The following is a 16,314-nucleotide window of genomic DNA, read 5'->3' as shown; positions in this document are numbered from 1 at the left end:
GATAGAAAAATAGCGTCTGCCTTTATTCAAGTTGTCTCCCCTGCCTCACGTGCCATCCCTCGTCCCGTCCTCAGGGTCCCCGGGATCCCCGGGAGCCTTAAGCAGCTGGTCCAGGGCAGGCTGCAGGGCCTGAGACACTAGCCTCGCCCTCTCTCTCAGCAGCCCCGGGCGGGGGTCGCCGGGTTCCTGCAGGGTCCGCAGGAAGCCGGGCAGCTGGGAGGGCAGGGAGAAGACCGGCACGCTGCGGAAAAGGGCAGGCACGGCATCTGAGTGGAGCAGTCCGTCGAAGTAGGCCCCGACGTAGCGGCCAGGCGCCCGGCCCTGCAGGAAGTCAGGCAGCACGCAGCTGAGCGAGGCTGCAAAGGCGTCGTGCGGGCCCTGCGGGGCGGGAGTCGAAGCCCCATCCTGCAGCCACTCCCGGCACAGCACCACGGCCCCAGGTGAGAAGAGCAGCACCACCACGCCGCCCTCCTGAAGGGTCTGGCGCCTCTGCGCGTGGAACCAGGCCAGGGGTCCCTGCGCGCTCAGTTCACGACGGCTCCACAAGTCCACGGCCACGCGCAACGGCAGCTGGCACAGCGCCGACGCCAGGGCGCTCACTAAGCGCTCGAAGCCAGAGTCCTCCGCCGAGTAGAGGAGCAGAGCAGCGCGGCCCCTGGTGGCAGCTGCCAGAAAAATCGAGGGGAAGGGAAGACGTGAGACGGCCCGAGGCCGGCCCGCTAGGGGCGGCCCCCCACCTGGCACTTGCTCACACTTACGCCCCGCGCGGATGTCCTCCTTCAAGAGCCTCAGCCACCCTGTTAGGGAAGAGGGGCGGGGAAGCCCATGAGCTCGGCTGCCACCTTCTCAAGGGGAACTCCCAGCCCTGTCTCTGGGGAGTGCGGAAGCCCGGAAGCGCTCACCTTTCACTTGATCCTTTCTGAAAAGGAAGAGAAGGAAAAGCACAGCGACAAAGAGTAGGCAGGCCAGCCACACCAGAGCCCAGCGTTGGTGAACGTCTAGGAGACCCAGGGGAGAGGATAGGCTAGTTAGATACCATACACTTTCACCCCAGTTCACAAAGGAGAAAAACTCAAAGATTTAAAAGATCTCGGGGGCTGCGATATGTGACTGACGGACTCAGAGAAATGGAAAGATTTGCCCGAAGTCCACAGCATGTAGTGTCAGAGTCAATATATGAACATAGATCCATCTATTTGGGTGACCTTGGAAAAGTCATTTCATCTTCTGCCTCAGTTTTCACCTCTGTAAAACTGGGTTAACACTAGTACTTATTTCATAAAGTTGTTGTGAGGACTACATGTATTAATACTCACAAAGCACTTACAATGCTGGGCATAGTAGGTGTTCAAATGTCAGCTAAGATTGTCTCCTAAGCGTAGTGTTGCTGGACCCTTGACCTCACTCTCTTGATGACTCCAACAACCTTCCAAACGGTGTCCCTGACCTCTTTTTTGCCTCCAGTTCATTTACTACATGGCAGCCCCAGAGACCTTTTTAAAATACAAATTTGAGGGGCGCCTGGGTGGCGCAGTCGGTTAAGCGTCCGACTTCAGCCAGGTCACGATCTCACGGTCCGTGAGTTCGAGCCCCGCGTCAGGCTCTGGGCTGATGGCTCAGAGCCTGGAGCCTGTTTCCAATTCTGTGTCTCCCTCTCTCTCTGCCCCTCCCCCGTTCATGCTCTGTCTCTCTCTGTCCCAAAAATAAATAAACGTTGAAAAAAAATTTTTTTAAAAATACAAATTTGATTATAGCCTTTCAGGAAGCTCCCACTGCTCTTAACATAAAATCCAATTCCTTACATCAGCTCCCAAAGCCCTAGATGACCCTTGCATCCTTGTGATAGAGGTCTGCCCCTCGAGACCCTCTAGCCACAATGGCCACCTTGAAGTTCCTCAAAAAAGCATTTTTCCCCCACTTCACTCAGCTCAGCCTTCAGAACAGGTCAAACCTTTTCCCGGCCTCACCCCATCTAAGTCAGGTCCTCATTATTTGCATTCATGGTTTTAGACATTTTATAGCAAATGCTTCAATAACTCACATTTACTAAATGTAAGTGATTGTTTAGCTAATGTCTTTCTAGCTTTCTATGGCTGCGGTGGGGGCAGGGATTGTGCCTTTTTGGTGATGCTAGACTCTGTGTGAGCTCTCTTCTTGGCTTTTGAATGAAGGAAGGAGTGTCCCTCTGATTGATCTGAGCCAGGGAAAGACAGGCCATTGCATGTGCTGCCCCTAAGATTGTCTAGATTCCAGCTCCTGGTACGGAGGGGGAAGGGCAATTCTTGTAATACTCACACTTGTCCATGGGGCAGGCCCACAGTGCCCTCAGGTCATCATCCCACAGCTGTAAGACAAACAAAACCAAGACCATGGCCCCACAACACAAGTTCTGGCCAGCCTGATCTCCAAATTTCCAGCCTCAGCTATGCATATTTCACACACACACACACACACACACACACACACACACACACACTGTAGTTCCCCACAAGCCTCTCTTCTCTGCCTTTGATCATGCTATGCCTACTGGCTGGACTATTGCCTTCCTCCTTGCCAGATCTGGCACAATGTCCCTTCCTTGAAGCTTTCCATGGAACCCAATGCTTAGCACATATGAATTTGGTTATTTGTTTTCTGGTTTCTAGCCAGCAGTGAGCAACTTGGGAACAGGAACTATGCTTCTTCAACTCTTGGCTTCCCTAGGGCTGGACACACATAAGCACAAATAGATGGTGAGTGGGTACTAGGGGGACAGTGAGGAGGCCCTTACCTAGGAAGAGTGAGAGTTTCCCTGGTGCCCTCTGTGAGGCACAGGAAGAGATGGAAGAAGTTAAATACAGAGTTTTAGGCCTATTGCCCTTGGGCATTGGAGCAGGGCCCTCCTGCCACCTACTCACCTGCAGACACTGGCCTGACTGCAGATCTTGTAGTAATTGCTCTCCAAGGCGAGCTGCCCTCTGCCAAGACAAAAGGGGACTATCACCTAGGGGTACCACATTTAGGAGACCACCAAGCTGCAGCTGAGCAGAATAGTGGGGGAATGGGCATGGAGATTACTAAGAGGCCTCTGAGAACAGGAACTAGGTCTGAATCACCCCCACATTCCCAGACACCAGCACAGGGCCGGAACCGAGGAGGGGAAATTGAATATTGTGAAAATTTGAGGCCAGGCTTGAGACAGAACTGGAAAGGTGCATGGAGGAGGGTCCCCTAGCCCTCACCGTGGAGGCCCTGCTAAGTAGTGGGGTGCAGCCACTGGGTTCCAAGGCACAGAGTGATCTGTTGTTGTGCGGGTCTCGTGTCTCCACCAACAGCATATCATCCTTGAGGGGCCCAAGGGAGTCTGGAAAGGGTAAGAGCCCAGTCTTGAGTGAAACCCAAACTTGCTGGAGCCTGCCACTTGCCCCCCCACCCACCCATTCCTGTGCCTGACCTTCACCCCCCAAGAGTTGGCACTTCCAGGCTTCATCCCTATTACAGTGGCCCTGCCCCAGCCTTCTCCAGGCTTCACTCACCAACCCACAAGCACTCTTGCAGCTGCAGCTTCTCCCAGCTGCTCACCTGCTTAGAAGGGGCCAAGGTTAGGAACACAGGAAAAAGCGAGAGCCAAGGCCATAAAGGGTAGGACAGTAAGGGGAGGCCTGTCATGTGGCGGGGGCGGGGGGGGGGGTCTGCACTCTGGACCTAATCTTAGGCAAGATCAGGGTTCAAGGCTGGATGATTAGCAAATACTTCATTTTTCTCAGCCTTAGCCTTGTGAGAGTGTCTGTGCTAAAGGGCCTTATGACCCTAAATTAGCTCTTTTCATGTCTTTATACATTCCCTTCTCATCTAACCACCTTCACCAAGAGGCCTCATCTGACTGCTCCACTTGAAATTGCAACCCCCACCCTCCTTTATCCTTCCCCACCCTTCCCATAGTATTTAGATACAATTTTAACATAGTGTGTAGGTCTATTGTCTGCCTTTCTCCATTAGAACATAAGCTCTACAGGGTGGGAACATGTATTGGTTTTAGCCACTACTATGAAGTATTTACTATCATCATCCCCATTAAACAGACTGACATTCAGAGAGGTAAAGTGACTTGCCCAGAGTCCCATGGCACTGCTAAAATCAATACTGGAACTCCCAGAAGTAACTACTTTGTTCCAGTGATTCAAGGATAAAGTGGGTCCAGAAGACAGTGAATTATCGGGGGGGGGGGGGGGCGGGGTCCACTCTGGGTCCTGCCCCTAGCCCAGAGCTCTTATGCCCCCTTCTTACCTGGACACAGAGGTTGGGGTGGACATTCAGCAACGGCAATTCAAGTGCCTTCTGTGGAAAAAGAGTAATAGGTGGGATCAGGAAATATGCCCCCCTGGGCTTCCACTTCCTTCCAGGAGCCTCCCACCACTTCACTTACGTTTACAGTGACATTTGCTGGTGGCAGTGGCGGGACCAGCGACTGGCAGGGGCCCCCGCCTGGTGCCTGCCAACACAGAGTGGCCTCAGCAGGCAGCGAGCAGGGTGCATCTAGCCGCCAGCCCCTCGGGGGCAGCAGCTGCAGCCGGGCTGCACGCCAGAGGTTCCGATGTGCCCGGGGGTCTGCAAGGAGAGGGCGGGGTCACTGGGCACCTAGAACTCATCCACCTGCACTGTTACCACCATGGCCCCAGCCCCAGTTTGCTCACCTTCCCTAAAGGGGCAGATGCTTGTCCTGACAGAGTCGGGCTCTAGCGGCCACACCTGGAAAAGAAACTGGGTTCTACAAGTCAGTTCAACTGAGCTGACCCTCCAGGAGCCTAGCCTCTGCTACGCACTGGGGATGCATTCATTCAACTGATATTTCATAAACACTTGTCCAGTGTTTTTGCCCTTTGCAAAGTCCTAGAGTTGCACACATTTATTCTTCCAGCAAGCTCTATGCCAATTATCTGGCAACATCTTCATTCAACAGATTTCTAGTGAGTATCTACTATGTGTCTTAGCACTGTGGTAGGCACTAGGGACATTGATAATTAAATCCATGATCATTTTGTGTGAACCTACTATGTGCCAGGTGGTATGGTAAGTGTTAAGGACACATTCATTTATTCTTTCAGAATAATATATATATATACTCTTCTGTAGAAAAACAGTAATGCGTATGGTCAGGAAAAATGGCCCCCAGGCTTCTACTTCCTTCCAGGAGCGCATAAATGTGTGTGTGTGTGTGTGTGTGTGTGTGTGTGTGTGTGTGTGTGTATTTTTTTTTAGTAAACTCTACCTGAAGTGTGGGGCTTGAACTCTCAACCCTGAAATCAAGAGTCACATGCTGTATCTACTAAGCCCGCCAGGCACCCCATTTCTTTCAATAGACTTTTAAAGCATATCTATTCTTTGCTTAGCCCTGTGCTAAGATATATAGATAATACATTAATTTACTCAGCACACTTTTAATTAAGACCACCCACTATGTAGCAGGCATTGTGCATGGCAGTAAGGACGTTTATATCACAGCAAACGTTTCATGAACGTCTGTTATGTGTCCTATCACAGTGCTAGTTAGAGAGTTTCATTCATTCATTCCTTTAACAGGCTTAATTAGCACCCACTACATGCCAGGCATTGTGCAAGGCTCTGGGGGAGTTACTAAATTTGAATTAGGTACTATTTCCTTACCTTCAAGGAAATTACAAATTCTCAGTTGTAGTAAGGATAAGACATGTATATATATATTAATAAATTGATCCCTCATTTATTGAGCATCTGTTATATGCAAGAAGAAATGAAACAGGTGCCCAAATAAGAAAGGAAGTGACAAATGGACTAGGAAAGACAAGTGCAAGAAGACTGGAAGATAGGAGAGGCCAGGGAATTGAGGTAAAGCTCTGGGAAAGAGGTGGCACTTGAGTTGGAAGGATTTGATTATACAGAAAAGAAGGGGGTGGGGCATTTCAGGTAGAGGGAATGACAGACATTAATATCAGAGGTAAAACAGATGGGACCTGATGACCATTTAGACATAGAATCAGATATCTTTCAGAGGAAAGAGGGGCACCAAGCTGGTTCAGTCGGTAGAGCATGTGACTCTTGATCTCAGGGTTGTAAGTTCGAGGCCCAAGCTGGGTGTAGAGATTACTTAAAAATAAAATCTTAAAAAAAAGAAGAAGAGGGAAGAGCCAACATACAGAAGCCTGGATACTTCCTTTTATGAGTCCTATGAAGTTGGTACTGTTAGTCCCGTTTTACAGACAAAAAAAAGGCTCAGAGAGGTGAAGTGACTTGCATGAGGTCACACAGCTAGCAAATGGCAAGAGTCAGGATTCAAATCAGTCTGAGTTCACAGCACATTTTCTACTTTCCAGGGGAGCACAAAGAGACAATTGGAAGAGAGGTCACACAGCTAGCAAATGGCAAGAGTCAGGATTCAAATCAGTCTGAGTTCACAGCACATTTTCTACTTTCCAGGGGAGCACAAAGAGACAATTGGAAGAGTAGGGGAAGGCTTCAAGGAGGAGGTGACATTTGAATGGGGCCATGAAGCATAAGTAGGAGTCCTGTGGATAGAGGATCAGGAAAAGCATCCAGAGTCTGCAACAGGCAGAAGACAGGACAGCAAAGGTCAGGAGAGGGCTAGTCACCCTAGGGAGCAATAGTTCCCACCTCAAAGAAGAGAGTGGAGGGTGGTAAGACAAGGAAGGTAAGGGGCACCCCCCTCATTAATTCTCCAGTACCCTTCCCCTGGCATCTAGCTGGACTCTTCTCTTACCTGAATACAAAGGCAGGGAAATAGATCTGTATGGTTCAAGGTAATGGTTTGTGGCCCAGTCTGTGGGACAAGCAGAAGGGGGAAAGTTGGAGAGATGAGGAGGAGGAAGGCTGGAGGCCAAAGTCAAGGAAACCAGGCAAGTAGCTATTCCCCCACCAATATTCCTTGCTTTGGGTGGGGGTCGCTGTGTTGTATTCAAGGGTCCCTTTTGATAATGCACTCACATCCTTAGCATGGGCATCAGCCTAGAGTGGGAATGGACTTAGGGACAGGGAGGCCTCACCAGGTTTCTGTGCCACCAGGGTTTTGTAGGACCCTGGACCTGGTTCCAGTACAGCGAGAGGCCAAAGCGCTGATCCTCAGAGACGTCCAGCACCAGGTGCACATCATCACCATCGGCAGACACATTGAGCCAGGGCAGGGCTGTGTGGGAGGCAAAGAGACAGAGACCTCCATCACTTCTTTTACATACCCAAGCCTGGTCACACCCCTTTGACTGACCCTTTGGAGTTCCTTCAAATTCCTGAGACTGGAAGGCCCCTAGAGGGCAGAGCCTGTGTCCTCATCTCAGACCAGACTTTGTCCCCAGCAGCCAGCCCAGTATCTTGACACACTCTTCTCCCTCTGCAGCCAGAATGATCCTGTAACCACTGTAGGATAAATCATTCTCTGCTCAGAACCTTCTGATGACCCCCCAAATTACTTCCAGAGTAAAAGCCAGAGTCTTTATAACGGCTTGCAAGACCTTACACAATTTGGCTGCCCTGACCACTCTAACTTATTTCCTAGTACTCTTGTCCTTAATTAATCTAGTGCAGACACCCTGCCCTCTCTACTTAAACACACCAGATACACTCCTGCTTCCAGGCTCTTTGTACTGGCTGTTCCCTCTGCATATGGAACCCTTTTCCCTCAGACACCCATATGGCTCCTTCCATAACTTCTTTGGGTCTTTTTTCACTAGAGTGAGGCTAACCCTGACTGCTGCAACCCCCAACCTCCTTATCCTCCTTTCCCCTCCCCAAATGTTCCCCCAAACACTAATCAAGCTAACTTACTGCATATTTCACATTTGCTTGTGTTTATTGTGTCCTCCATCACCCCTACCTTGACCCTGACTCCCAGCTAGAATGTCAGCTCTGTGAAGGCAGGGATCTTTGTCAGTTTAGTTTACCAATTAATCTCCAGTGCCTAGGACTATTCCTTGGGCAGAGTAATCACACAATAAATATCTGCTGAATAAGTGAATCATTGCTGAATGAATGAAGATATGAAATGCATGATGTATATCTGTGGTCTCAAAGCTCTGGTGCTGAGTAGTTTCTAATGAATTACCAAAGAGACAGGCCAAACTTAAGTTAAGGAGCCAAAAGGGAAATAAAATTGAAAAAATTTAAGAGCTCAAGAACATCACTGCTTATAGCTTGACGTGGGTGGTAGTTATGCAAGTGTATACATATGTAAAAATTAAGTGAACTGGACTTTAAAATTAGTGCTCTTTACATACTTTTCTGTATGTATGTTATACCCCAGTTCAAAAAAAAAAATGAACAAAGCAAAAACAAAATTCAAGTAGTACCTGGGAAAAACCATCAGAGCCTTGACTTTGTTAGCCCTTATTTTATGGCTTAACATTATTGTTATCTTGATATATGGTGTGTATGTGGGGGGAGGGTACCATAATCTTGACAACATTTTGGGCCTCTAGATGTCCCTGGTACTAATAAATAAATTTGTCATAAGGGAGATTCATCTTCATAGTCCCAATGCCTGGCACAGAGTAGGAGCTACTGCAGTTCATGTGTGATGAATTAAATGAGCTCTGTGAGCATTTGGACTGTGGCAAGCCCAGACCTGAAGCCACCTCCAAGGGTCCCTCACACACCAGACCCTGTCCCTCCCTCCTTCCAGCCCCGTTGGCCATAGTCCATCATACCCCAGCAGCTCTGGATGCTGTCCCGGACTTCCAGCCCCTTGCAGTCTGGGGAAAGATCACAGAAAAGCCACCAGTGGGGTTGGGGGCCAAAGAAAGAAGAGGAGTGGTCTGACCCATGGGGAGCACAGGGAAGGGCTCCCTTCCCCTAAATACCACCCCATCTATCCAGGGCCCAAAGCACCTTCCTCAAACACTGGGAAGCAGTATCACCTGGGGAGAGGAGACAAGAGGGATAGACCCTGGGGAGGATAGGAGCTCAGACACCTGCCTGAGAACAGATGGGACAAGGAAGGGGATAAAAGCAGAATGGCAGTGGCCAGACAAGAAAGAGACTGGGGGCAGTGGGGCAGGACCTGGAGCCACTTACCAGGCAAATGCTGGGTGAGGTTGAGTTCCTTCTGGTACCTGGGCTGAGTGTAGGACCAGATTCGCACCTCAGCCCCCAGAGCAGCCTCGAAGCAGTCAAATACTACAGAACCCTGTGAGGAGAGGGGTGGCAGAAGGCTGGTGGTATAGGGCTCAGAATACAGGCCAAGGGCTCTGAGCTCCTGTCCATGGACCACTCCACTCATCCCTTTCCCCAACCAATGATGCTATACTGTATAGCCTGAAATTCTCCCATTAACATTTCCTTTAAAGGCCCTCAATTCTAAACTAAAAAAAAAAAAAAAAAAAAAAAAAAAAAAAGGCTCCCAGTTCTAAAGCACACCCCCTCAGTAGGGGTGTCAGCAGGGCAGGGATAAGGGCCCTAGCTATTTGAGTCCCTGTGCCCAACCCTGCTGTCCTGCATCACGTGGTCAAAGCTAAGATGATCAGAAACCCCTTCTCACACCCAGTGCCTCAGGGGTCTCATGACTGCCCATTGAGGTGGGCCAGCAGATGTTCTCCGATTCTATAACTTTCCAGGCAAGAGGATATTGGCTGGGAGCTGGGGGCTGGAGGGGAAGTCAAAAGGCTTGAGTGATTTGGTCCGGGGTGGAGATATATCTTCCAAACACATGTGGCCTCCTGAGGTAGGAAGAAGCTCCAACACCCTGCACCACAGTATGTACACGGAGCAGACATGGTACAGCAGGAAGTCCAAGAACTAGATCCAGCCCACAGACTTCCTCTCTCCAAGCCTCAGTTTCTCTCTCTGGAAAATGAGGGTAATAATAATGCCTCACTCATGGGTGTTTTTTTTTTTTAATAAGTTTATTTATTTTGAGAGAGAGAAAGAGAGAGCAGATGAGCACGGGAAGGGTAGAGAGAAGAGAGAGAATCCTGAGCAGGCTCCGCGCTATCAGCACAGAGCCTAACATGGGCCTCGATCCCACAAACTGAACCATGAGATCATGACCTGAGCCGAAATCAAGAGTCAGACGTTTAACCAACTGAGCCACCTAGGCACCCCCATGGGTACTTTTAAGGAGTACACAAGAAAGGGAAAATTAAACTTCCTGAGACCCTTTACTGCTGGGCATTACATCAGGTGTTTTACACATACCAACTCATCTATTTCTCACAACAGCCATATGAAGTAGGACTATTCTTATTCCCATTGTACAGACTGGAACACTGAGGCACAAAGGGTCGAAAGGGCTTGCCCACAGCCTTGCCATCAGCAAACAGAGCTAACGCACACGACAACGCCTCATAGATGTCATATTTAGAAGATGGCTATTGGTATTATCATTATTTTGCATACCACAGACTGACCAGGCTGCACAAGGGCAGCAGGCACTTGCACCTCCAGTAGGACGCAGCGGGCGGTGGGGTAGGCCTGGAAGGAGAGCACGACTTGGGCCTGGAGAAAGGCTGTGAGCAACAGGGCAGGGGTTTGGTCAGGCCCAGGGGCCATGGGCAAGGCCGTGGCAAGGGGCAGTTGGGCCAGCCATTTTCTCCTCACCGTTTCTAGACTCCTCAAGCTCTGGATCAGCTGCTCCTCCAAACTTTTCCTCACCTTTAGGCTCTTCCCAGTGCCCTAGAAGGGCCCAAGAGCAAGACCCAGCTCAGGCCCCAGCTCTGGGCTGGCTTTGGGCTTGGCTTCATTCCAGAAAGCCCAGTGCTGAGAAGCAGGGGCCAGGCCTGGGGGGAGGGAGGGGGGGCGGGGGGGTGGGTAGACAGAGAGACCAGGCTGACATGGGGATCCTTTGGCCAGTGCTCTCCAGGAGAACACTGGGGATGCACAGGACTGCCTGCCAGACTCCCCAGTCCTTGTGCCCATCCCATACACACTCACATGGGAACACACACAGTTATGGGATGACATGCTCACCATGCACAGCCAAGTGGATGGCCACACGCACACAGAGGTCACAGTCAGTCTCCTGGTAGCACCTCAGCACCAGCTCTGTCTGCAGGCGTGTGGGCACCAGCACAGGGCCTGGGGCAGACACAATGCTCCCAGGTAGGCAGAGCACGTCACCATCTGTGCATAAAGGGCAGACTGAGAGCTAAAGCTGTTCAGAATCCATAGGGTAGTTGTACCTGACACCCCCAGAGGGCCAAGGGGCTTTGGGCTCTTCCTGGGCTTAAGGTGGGTGGTGAAAGGCATGGGACTGGAACATCCCTTCCGCCAACCTGGGCAGTTCTTTTATTTCTAAAAGTAGGGCTACTCACCCCAGAGGTGGCAGGAAAGGCCCTGGGGAGAAGGTAAAGACGAGTTAGAGTTTATGCCACCGAATGTAGCCATTTTTCCCTGCCTGAGATCCCTGCCCACCTTTCCGGGGCTCCTTGTTCAAGTCCCTTCCAGGAGAAGACAAACTCAACGCTTGCCCCCTCCCCATTCTTCTCTTAACCCATCAGCACCAGACAGACCAGCCAGGGCAGTTCTGGCAGTAGTGACAGTGACAGGAGCCAGGCTAGGGCCCCAATGGGCCGCAGACTGAACCCTGAGCCTTCCCCAACACTCCCAGTGCCCCAGACTTACCGGAGAGCAGCGAGCAGTATCCTGAGGCCCCACAAGCCTCTCCAAAGAGAGGACCATGGGGCTTCGGCCCAGTGCCAAAGACAGCAGGAACCAGGGCACAGGCATCTTCCAGGTGCCAGAAGGCACCAAGGCCCAAGGCCCTGTCCTGCCCCCCCCAGAGGGGGGGGCAGACACGGTACCTTTATTCCCACTCAGCCCCAGGTGGGGCTGGAATCCCTCCTCAGCCTGGGGTCCCAGTGCGGGCTTGAGCACTCCCTCTCCTGGGAGTCCTGAATCCCGTCCCAGACCCAGCCAGAGTGCTTTCGTTTTGGCTCCCGGCAGGCAGCTGGCTGTTCCCGCCCCGCCCTGTCCCTCCCACCAACACCAGGCCTGGGAGCCAGCAGCCTTGGACTGGGGTGGTGGCCTCACCTCCTTCTTTCCCTCTCCTCCTCCTCCTCCTCCCCCTCCTCCTCCTCTGACACCTAGCTGGGAGGGGCCCCTGAAGAGTCACAGCTGAGTAAGGGAGCTCTTACTCACCCTGGGAGTCCCTAAGGAAGAGGGCCTGGGCAATCTTAGGGCATTTCCACTTGCCACGTGAATCTGGGATTTTGGTGCCTATTGAATCTCCTCATACTGGGCACTCCAGGTCCCTTCTCACGTACTCTCTGGGACTAAGTGACCCTTTGTGGGACAGGAGCTCTAAAGGCAGGGACAAAGAGCACCAGAAAGTGGGCTTTTCACCACTTCCTGGCCTCTGCTCAAGTGTGGTATGGAGGAAAGGAACTCAGAGCCAGGCAGACAGGGGGCCCCATTTGTGCTGTTGTCATGGGCTGGCTACATGACAAATGGACCTTCCTGAACCCGTTCACAGTGAGAATTTCCAGGTCCTCCTTTGCCTTTTCAGAGGCATTGCTTGTGAGAATGTGAAATATGTGGTTGTAGGTGTGGACACGCAGGGTTTGGGCCCACAAACTGATGCATAACAACCCCCAGGCAGGGCTGTGCTGACCCTCCCTCCAACTCAGCATCCTGAGCACAGTAGAGAAGCACATTGTGTCTCTTAGCTTATCCATTATATTCACCTTTATTTATTTTTCTTGATCTTAGTCACACCTGTGTCCTGGCCACTCAAGGCTGAAACCTCTTTCCCTGATCAGGCTCTCTCTCTCCCTCCATCCTCCTCTGGGCTGGGCTCCAGTCTGGGAAAGCAGTATCCTGGCTCAGAAAGGGGTTTTCTCCCACCCCCTGAAGTCACCCCTCGCTCAGAACTGCCATAGCTCCTGCCTCCTCTACCCCTGTCCCTCAACCTCTCCAGCCTGGACTGGTTCATGTGCAAAATACTCTTTCCGGAATTTTGAAGAGAGGTGGGAAGATTCCCCCACCCCCACAGGACTGGGGTCGGTGGAGCCCTCAGTAAAGACCAACTCTCCCTGCTGGTTCTGAAAGGGTAATCCTAAGGAAGAAGCCAGGCACACGTGGGGAAGGGGCTGGGACAGTGAGGGAGGTGCTCTGCTCCCAGGTTGGCAGACAGCGTAAGGATTTTTGGCCAGTAGTCCCGAGGTGGCACCCCAAGGATTCAAGGGTAGAAGGCTCATTCAGGGGTTCCAGCCAGTACCCCTACGCCTGTCTCTGCTCAGCCTCAGTTGGCAAAATTTGGCGGCCTCCCGTTCCAGCCGTCGGCACAGCTCCAGGCGACCCTGCAGGCACGGACGAGCCCCAAGGCGGCCCCAGCTGGCGGCTTCGGTGGAAGGTAGCGCATCTAACGCCTGCAGCAGCCGCGGCAGGTCGCGCAGCAGGCGGTAGCGTGGCAGGGCGCGCAGTGGAGGGGGAATGTCGCCCTTGGAGCAGAGGCGACTGAAGTAAGCGAGCAGCAGCAGCGGGCGCGGGGCCGCGCGGAGCAGGGCGCGCAGGGGCGCTGCGCCGGAATCCGGACCACCGGCCAGACTGGGGTCGGCACTGCTCCACAGCAGCAGCACGGTGCCCTGCTCCTGCGCCACGCGCGCCCGCGCCGCCCACAGCCACGGCAGCGGGCCCACGCGCGCTACGCGCGTAGCCTCCCACAGGTCCACGATCACGTTGCACCCGCCGCCCAGCGCTGCCCGAAGCAGTTCAGCCAGTGCTCCCACCAGGCGCAGCTGCGCCTCTGACTCCGCCGCGTGCAGCAGCAACACCGGCCGCGCGTGGCTCGGGCCTGGGGGCGGGAGCAGATGAACAAGGTGTGGGGGGGGGGGTAAGAGACACCCCAGCACTTCCCCTCCCCCACTCCCCGCCTTGGGGCTACATCATAGGGTGCCTAGGAACTAGTATGATGTAGGAACCCAGTTCCTTATCTACGCTGTGGATGGGTACCCAAGGCAACTTTAGCCTATACTGTGCCTTTGGGCTAATAAGATGAAAGCTCCCTAGAAGGGGCCAAGTCTAGGTGCCAGGTTTGGCAGGTGCAGAGCAAGCTGGATTTCCGCCCCAATAGTCTCGTGCGCAGAGACTCTTAACAGTAACCACCTGCACAGAGGGACCTTTGTTCTGCCTTAACCATTCCTGACCACTAGGGGGCCTGAGGCTCCCCACCCTGAGTAGCAGAGAGCTTGGTGCAGCAGCACGGACCTGACTATCCGAGAAGGGAGTCTAAGCAGGGGAAGGGTGGGGGGCAACCAGCCTAGACGTTGTGCAGATCTGAATCCTCAGGTTACCCCCGAGTGTGCTTACCTGACAGTGGGCGCCGGCGAGTGAGGACCAGAACAATGCCCGAGAGGGTGGTGAGTGCCAGCAGTGCCAGGATCAAGAGCCCCAGGTGTCTATGAGAGACTGAGTCAAGCAGCGTGAGGCCAAGCCAGGGTCCTCAGTGCCCATCCTCCTTATTACCCCACCCCACTCTCCCAAGAACTCACCATCCGGACACAAAAGGTGCTTCCAGGAAAACTGAACATCTGACCTCCACACCTGAAGGCACAGAGCCCCCCCATCCCTGTAAGCCAGGGTGGCCCCTCCTCCCAGGGGAAGTTGAATGGGGACAGAAGGGGAGTTCCCCTGGATAGGGAATTTCTCCAGCACAGGGTGTGTTTGGTCCAGCCCTGGCTGGGCACACAACAGGTCAAGAGTGGCAAACTCAAAAAATAAACTCAAAGTTGGCCAGGGTGTCCATGAGGACCCGGAGGGCACAGGCCCTGAATGAAGTAATCAGATGCCACTGAGCTCAAGCCCATTGTCACCATGCCTGAATGTGGACACAGTACCAGGTTTTCTGATTTTCGAGGAGAAGCCAGAAATCAGCTTTTTAAAATATGAACTCTCCAATATTTAAATGGTGGCAACTAATTCCAATTTCAAACACCATGTTGGCCAAACCAAACATTTTTGCAGACTGGATTTGCCCCATGTGCCCCCTGAAGAGTAGATGCTATGGGGGAATGTGCAGAGTGAGGGTAAGATTCCTTACCAGGACACAGCTCCCTGGCTTCAGGAAGGGAATGATAAGGTCTAGCGTCACTGGGCTTGACCCCTGAGTCTGTGGGAACAAAGAACAGAATGACTATCCCCATAGAGTCACATCTGGCTCTGTCCAGTCTGAGTCTTAGCCCATGCTCTTCCTCCTTTCTACTCCCCTTTACCCCCACCCAAATCCTACCCAGGCTTAAGTCCAAGTGCCACTGCTGACAAAAAAAGTCTTCCCCCTGCTTCATTCTCAGATCCTGCTGTGATCATTCCTGGATCTCAACCACTGAACAGATACATATTAATCAGGCGATCAGGCATTCATCAACAAACATACTATGGGTGCCTACTCTGTGTCAAGCCCTGAGGAAAGAAGACACAGATGTCATCTCTGTCCTCCAGCAGCTCACAAACCAAGGAGGCTAATTATACCCTGCCTCCCTTCTCTGTCCCACATGTCTGAGGGGATGGCTTGTCCATGGGAAAGAACCTAAGTTGTGAAGTCAGAAGACCACAATTTTAAAAAGTGAGGCTTGGGGCGCCTGGGTGGCTCAGTCGGTTGAGTGTCCGACTTCAGCTCAGGTCACGATCTCACGGTTCGTGAGTTCGAGCCCCGCGTCGGGCTCTGGGCTGATGGCTCAGAGCCTGGAGCCTGCTTCCGATTCTGTGTCTCCCTCTCTCTCTGCCCCTCCCCCGTGCATGCTCTGTCTCTCTCTGTCTCAAAAATAAATAAACATTAAAAAAAATTAAAAAAAAAAAGTGAGGCTTAACTCTTGCCTTTGTGGTTCCTAGCTGTGTGATCTTTGCATGGAGATAGGTTACCTCTCTCCCTGACCCTCAGTTTCTTCATTTATATATGAGGACTAGTAATCTTTATTTTACCAGGTTATTGAGAGCATCACATGTGAGTGTGCATGTGAACACCCTCTATCTTCCACAGTGTAGTGTGTATTCATTTAGTACTGAACTCCTTAGGGGCAGAGACTGTGTAAAATACTTTTCTTGTAGCTCCCAGAGTCTAATACAGGGTAGATACAGAGAAGGGATGTAATAAATACATGTTAAACTGGACAGAATTGATTGCCATCTGTTTACAGGCAGGGTATGGCTCCACCCTACATTCTGGGTGCTGGTTAGGGAGTTGACCAGAGTCTCCATCTTTTGGAAACTCTCTCCACCTCCAACCCCTGTACCACCTCTGTCCTAGACCTCATTTGCCAGCCAGATGTCAGCAGATGCTGACACAGTGACTCTCAAACCATGGCTGAACTCAGTGAAGGTGCTCTTTCCCCAGCTCACAGAGAGAAATGAGTCCATGGCTTT

General features: G+C 52.1%; 2 protein-coding genes across 9 annotated transcripts in view; both read right to left on the bottom strand.

The window, feature by feature from the left end:
* Positions 1–2: 2 nt before the first annotated feature.
* IL17RC (interleukin 17 receptor C) lies at positions 3–11,923 on the bottom strand. 6 transcript variants are annotated; one of them, XM_043588062.1, is made up of 19 exons: positions 11,581–11,923; positions 11,271–11,292; positions 10,927–11,079; positions 10,558–10,632; positions 10,357–10,466; positions 9,037–9,148; positions 8,670–8,714; positions 7,017–7,156; positions 6,734–6,793; positions 4,674–4,740; positions 4,406–4,587; positions 4,267–4,317; positions 3,516–3,561; positions 3,222–3,343; positions 2,898–2,957; positions 2,296–2,344; positions 903–998; positions 759–797; positions 3–665 (listed from the first exon to the last, which is right to left on the bottom strand). In XM_043588062.1, the coding sequence occupies exons 1-19, from the start codon at positions 11,683–11,685 to the stop codon at positions 46–48; spliced, it is 2,154 nt and encodes a 717-aa protein (XP_043443997.1). In that variant the 5' UTR covers positions 11,686–11,923; the 3' UTR covers positions 3–45. The 6 variants fall into 6 exon arrangements, with proteins under 6 accessions (XP_043443997.1, XP_043443998.1, XP_043443999.1 ...); XM_043588063.1 differs by having other exon boundaries at positions 4,674–4,728; positions 11,581–11,922; XM_043588064.1 differs by lacking the exon at positions 759–797.
* A 696-nt stretch (positions 11,924–12,619) lies between these two features.
* The window catches only part of IL17RE (interleukin 17 receptor E), a 48,326-nt gene continuing 44,631 nt past the window's right edge, over positions 12,620–16,314 (bottom strand). For all 3 annotated transcript variants that reach the window (XM_043588069.1, XM_043588070.1, XM_043588071.1), the window contains 4 exons: positions 14,996–15,064; positions 14,448–14,499; positions 14,266–14,364; positions 12,620–13,750 (listed from right to left, as the gene is read on the bottom strand). In XM_043588069.1, coding sequence (XP_043444004.1) covers positions 13,155–13,750; positions 14,266–14,364; positions 14,448–14,499; positions 14,996–15,064 — 816 coding nt within the window. In that variant the 3' untranslated portion in view covers positions 12,620–13,154. The remainder of the gene's footprint in view (positions 13,751–14,265; positions 14,365–14,447; positions 14,500–14,995; positions 15,065–16,314) is intronic.

Source organism: Prionailurus bengalensis, chromosome A2 (genome assembly GCF_016509475.1).
Source record: "Prionailurus bengalensis isolate Pbe53 chromosome A2, Fcat_Pben_1.1_paternal_pri, whole genome shotgun sequence".
Classification (NCBI taxonomy): domain Eukaryota; kingdom Metazoa; phylum Chordata; class Mammalia; order Carnivora; family Felidae; genus Prionailurus; species Prionailurus bengalensis.
Note: the sequence above shows the minus strand (reverse complement) of the source record. Positions and strands in the feature narration are given on the sequence as shown.

Excerpts from the sequence above, each read along its gene's own strand:
- IL17RC (XM_043588062.1), bottom strand. The coding sequence starts at position 11,685 with ATGCCTGTGCCCTGGTTCCTGCTGTCTTTGGCACTGGGCCGAAGCCCC. Across the intron at positions 2,345-2,897 it reads AGTCAGGCCAGTGTCTGCAG|CTGTGGGATGATGACCTGAG; the intron begins GTGAGTAGGTGG and ends TTTGTCTTACAG. Across the intron at positions 666-758 it reads GGAGGACATCCGCGCGGGGC|CTGCCACCAGGGGCCGCGCT; the intron begins GTAAGTGTGAGC and ends TTTTTCTGGCAG.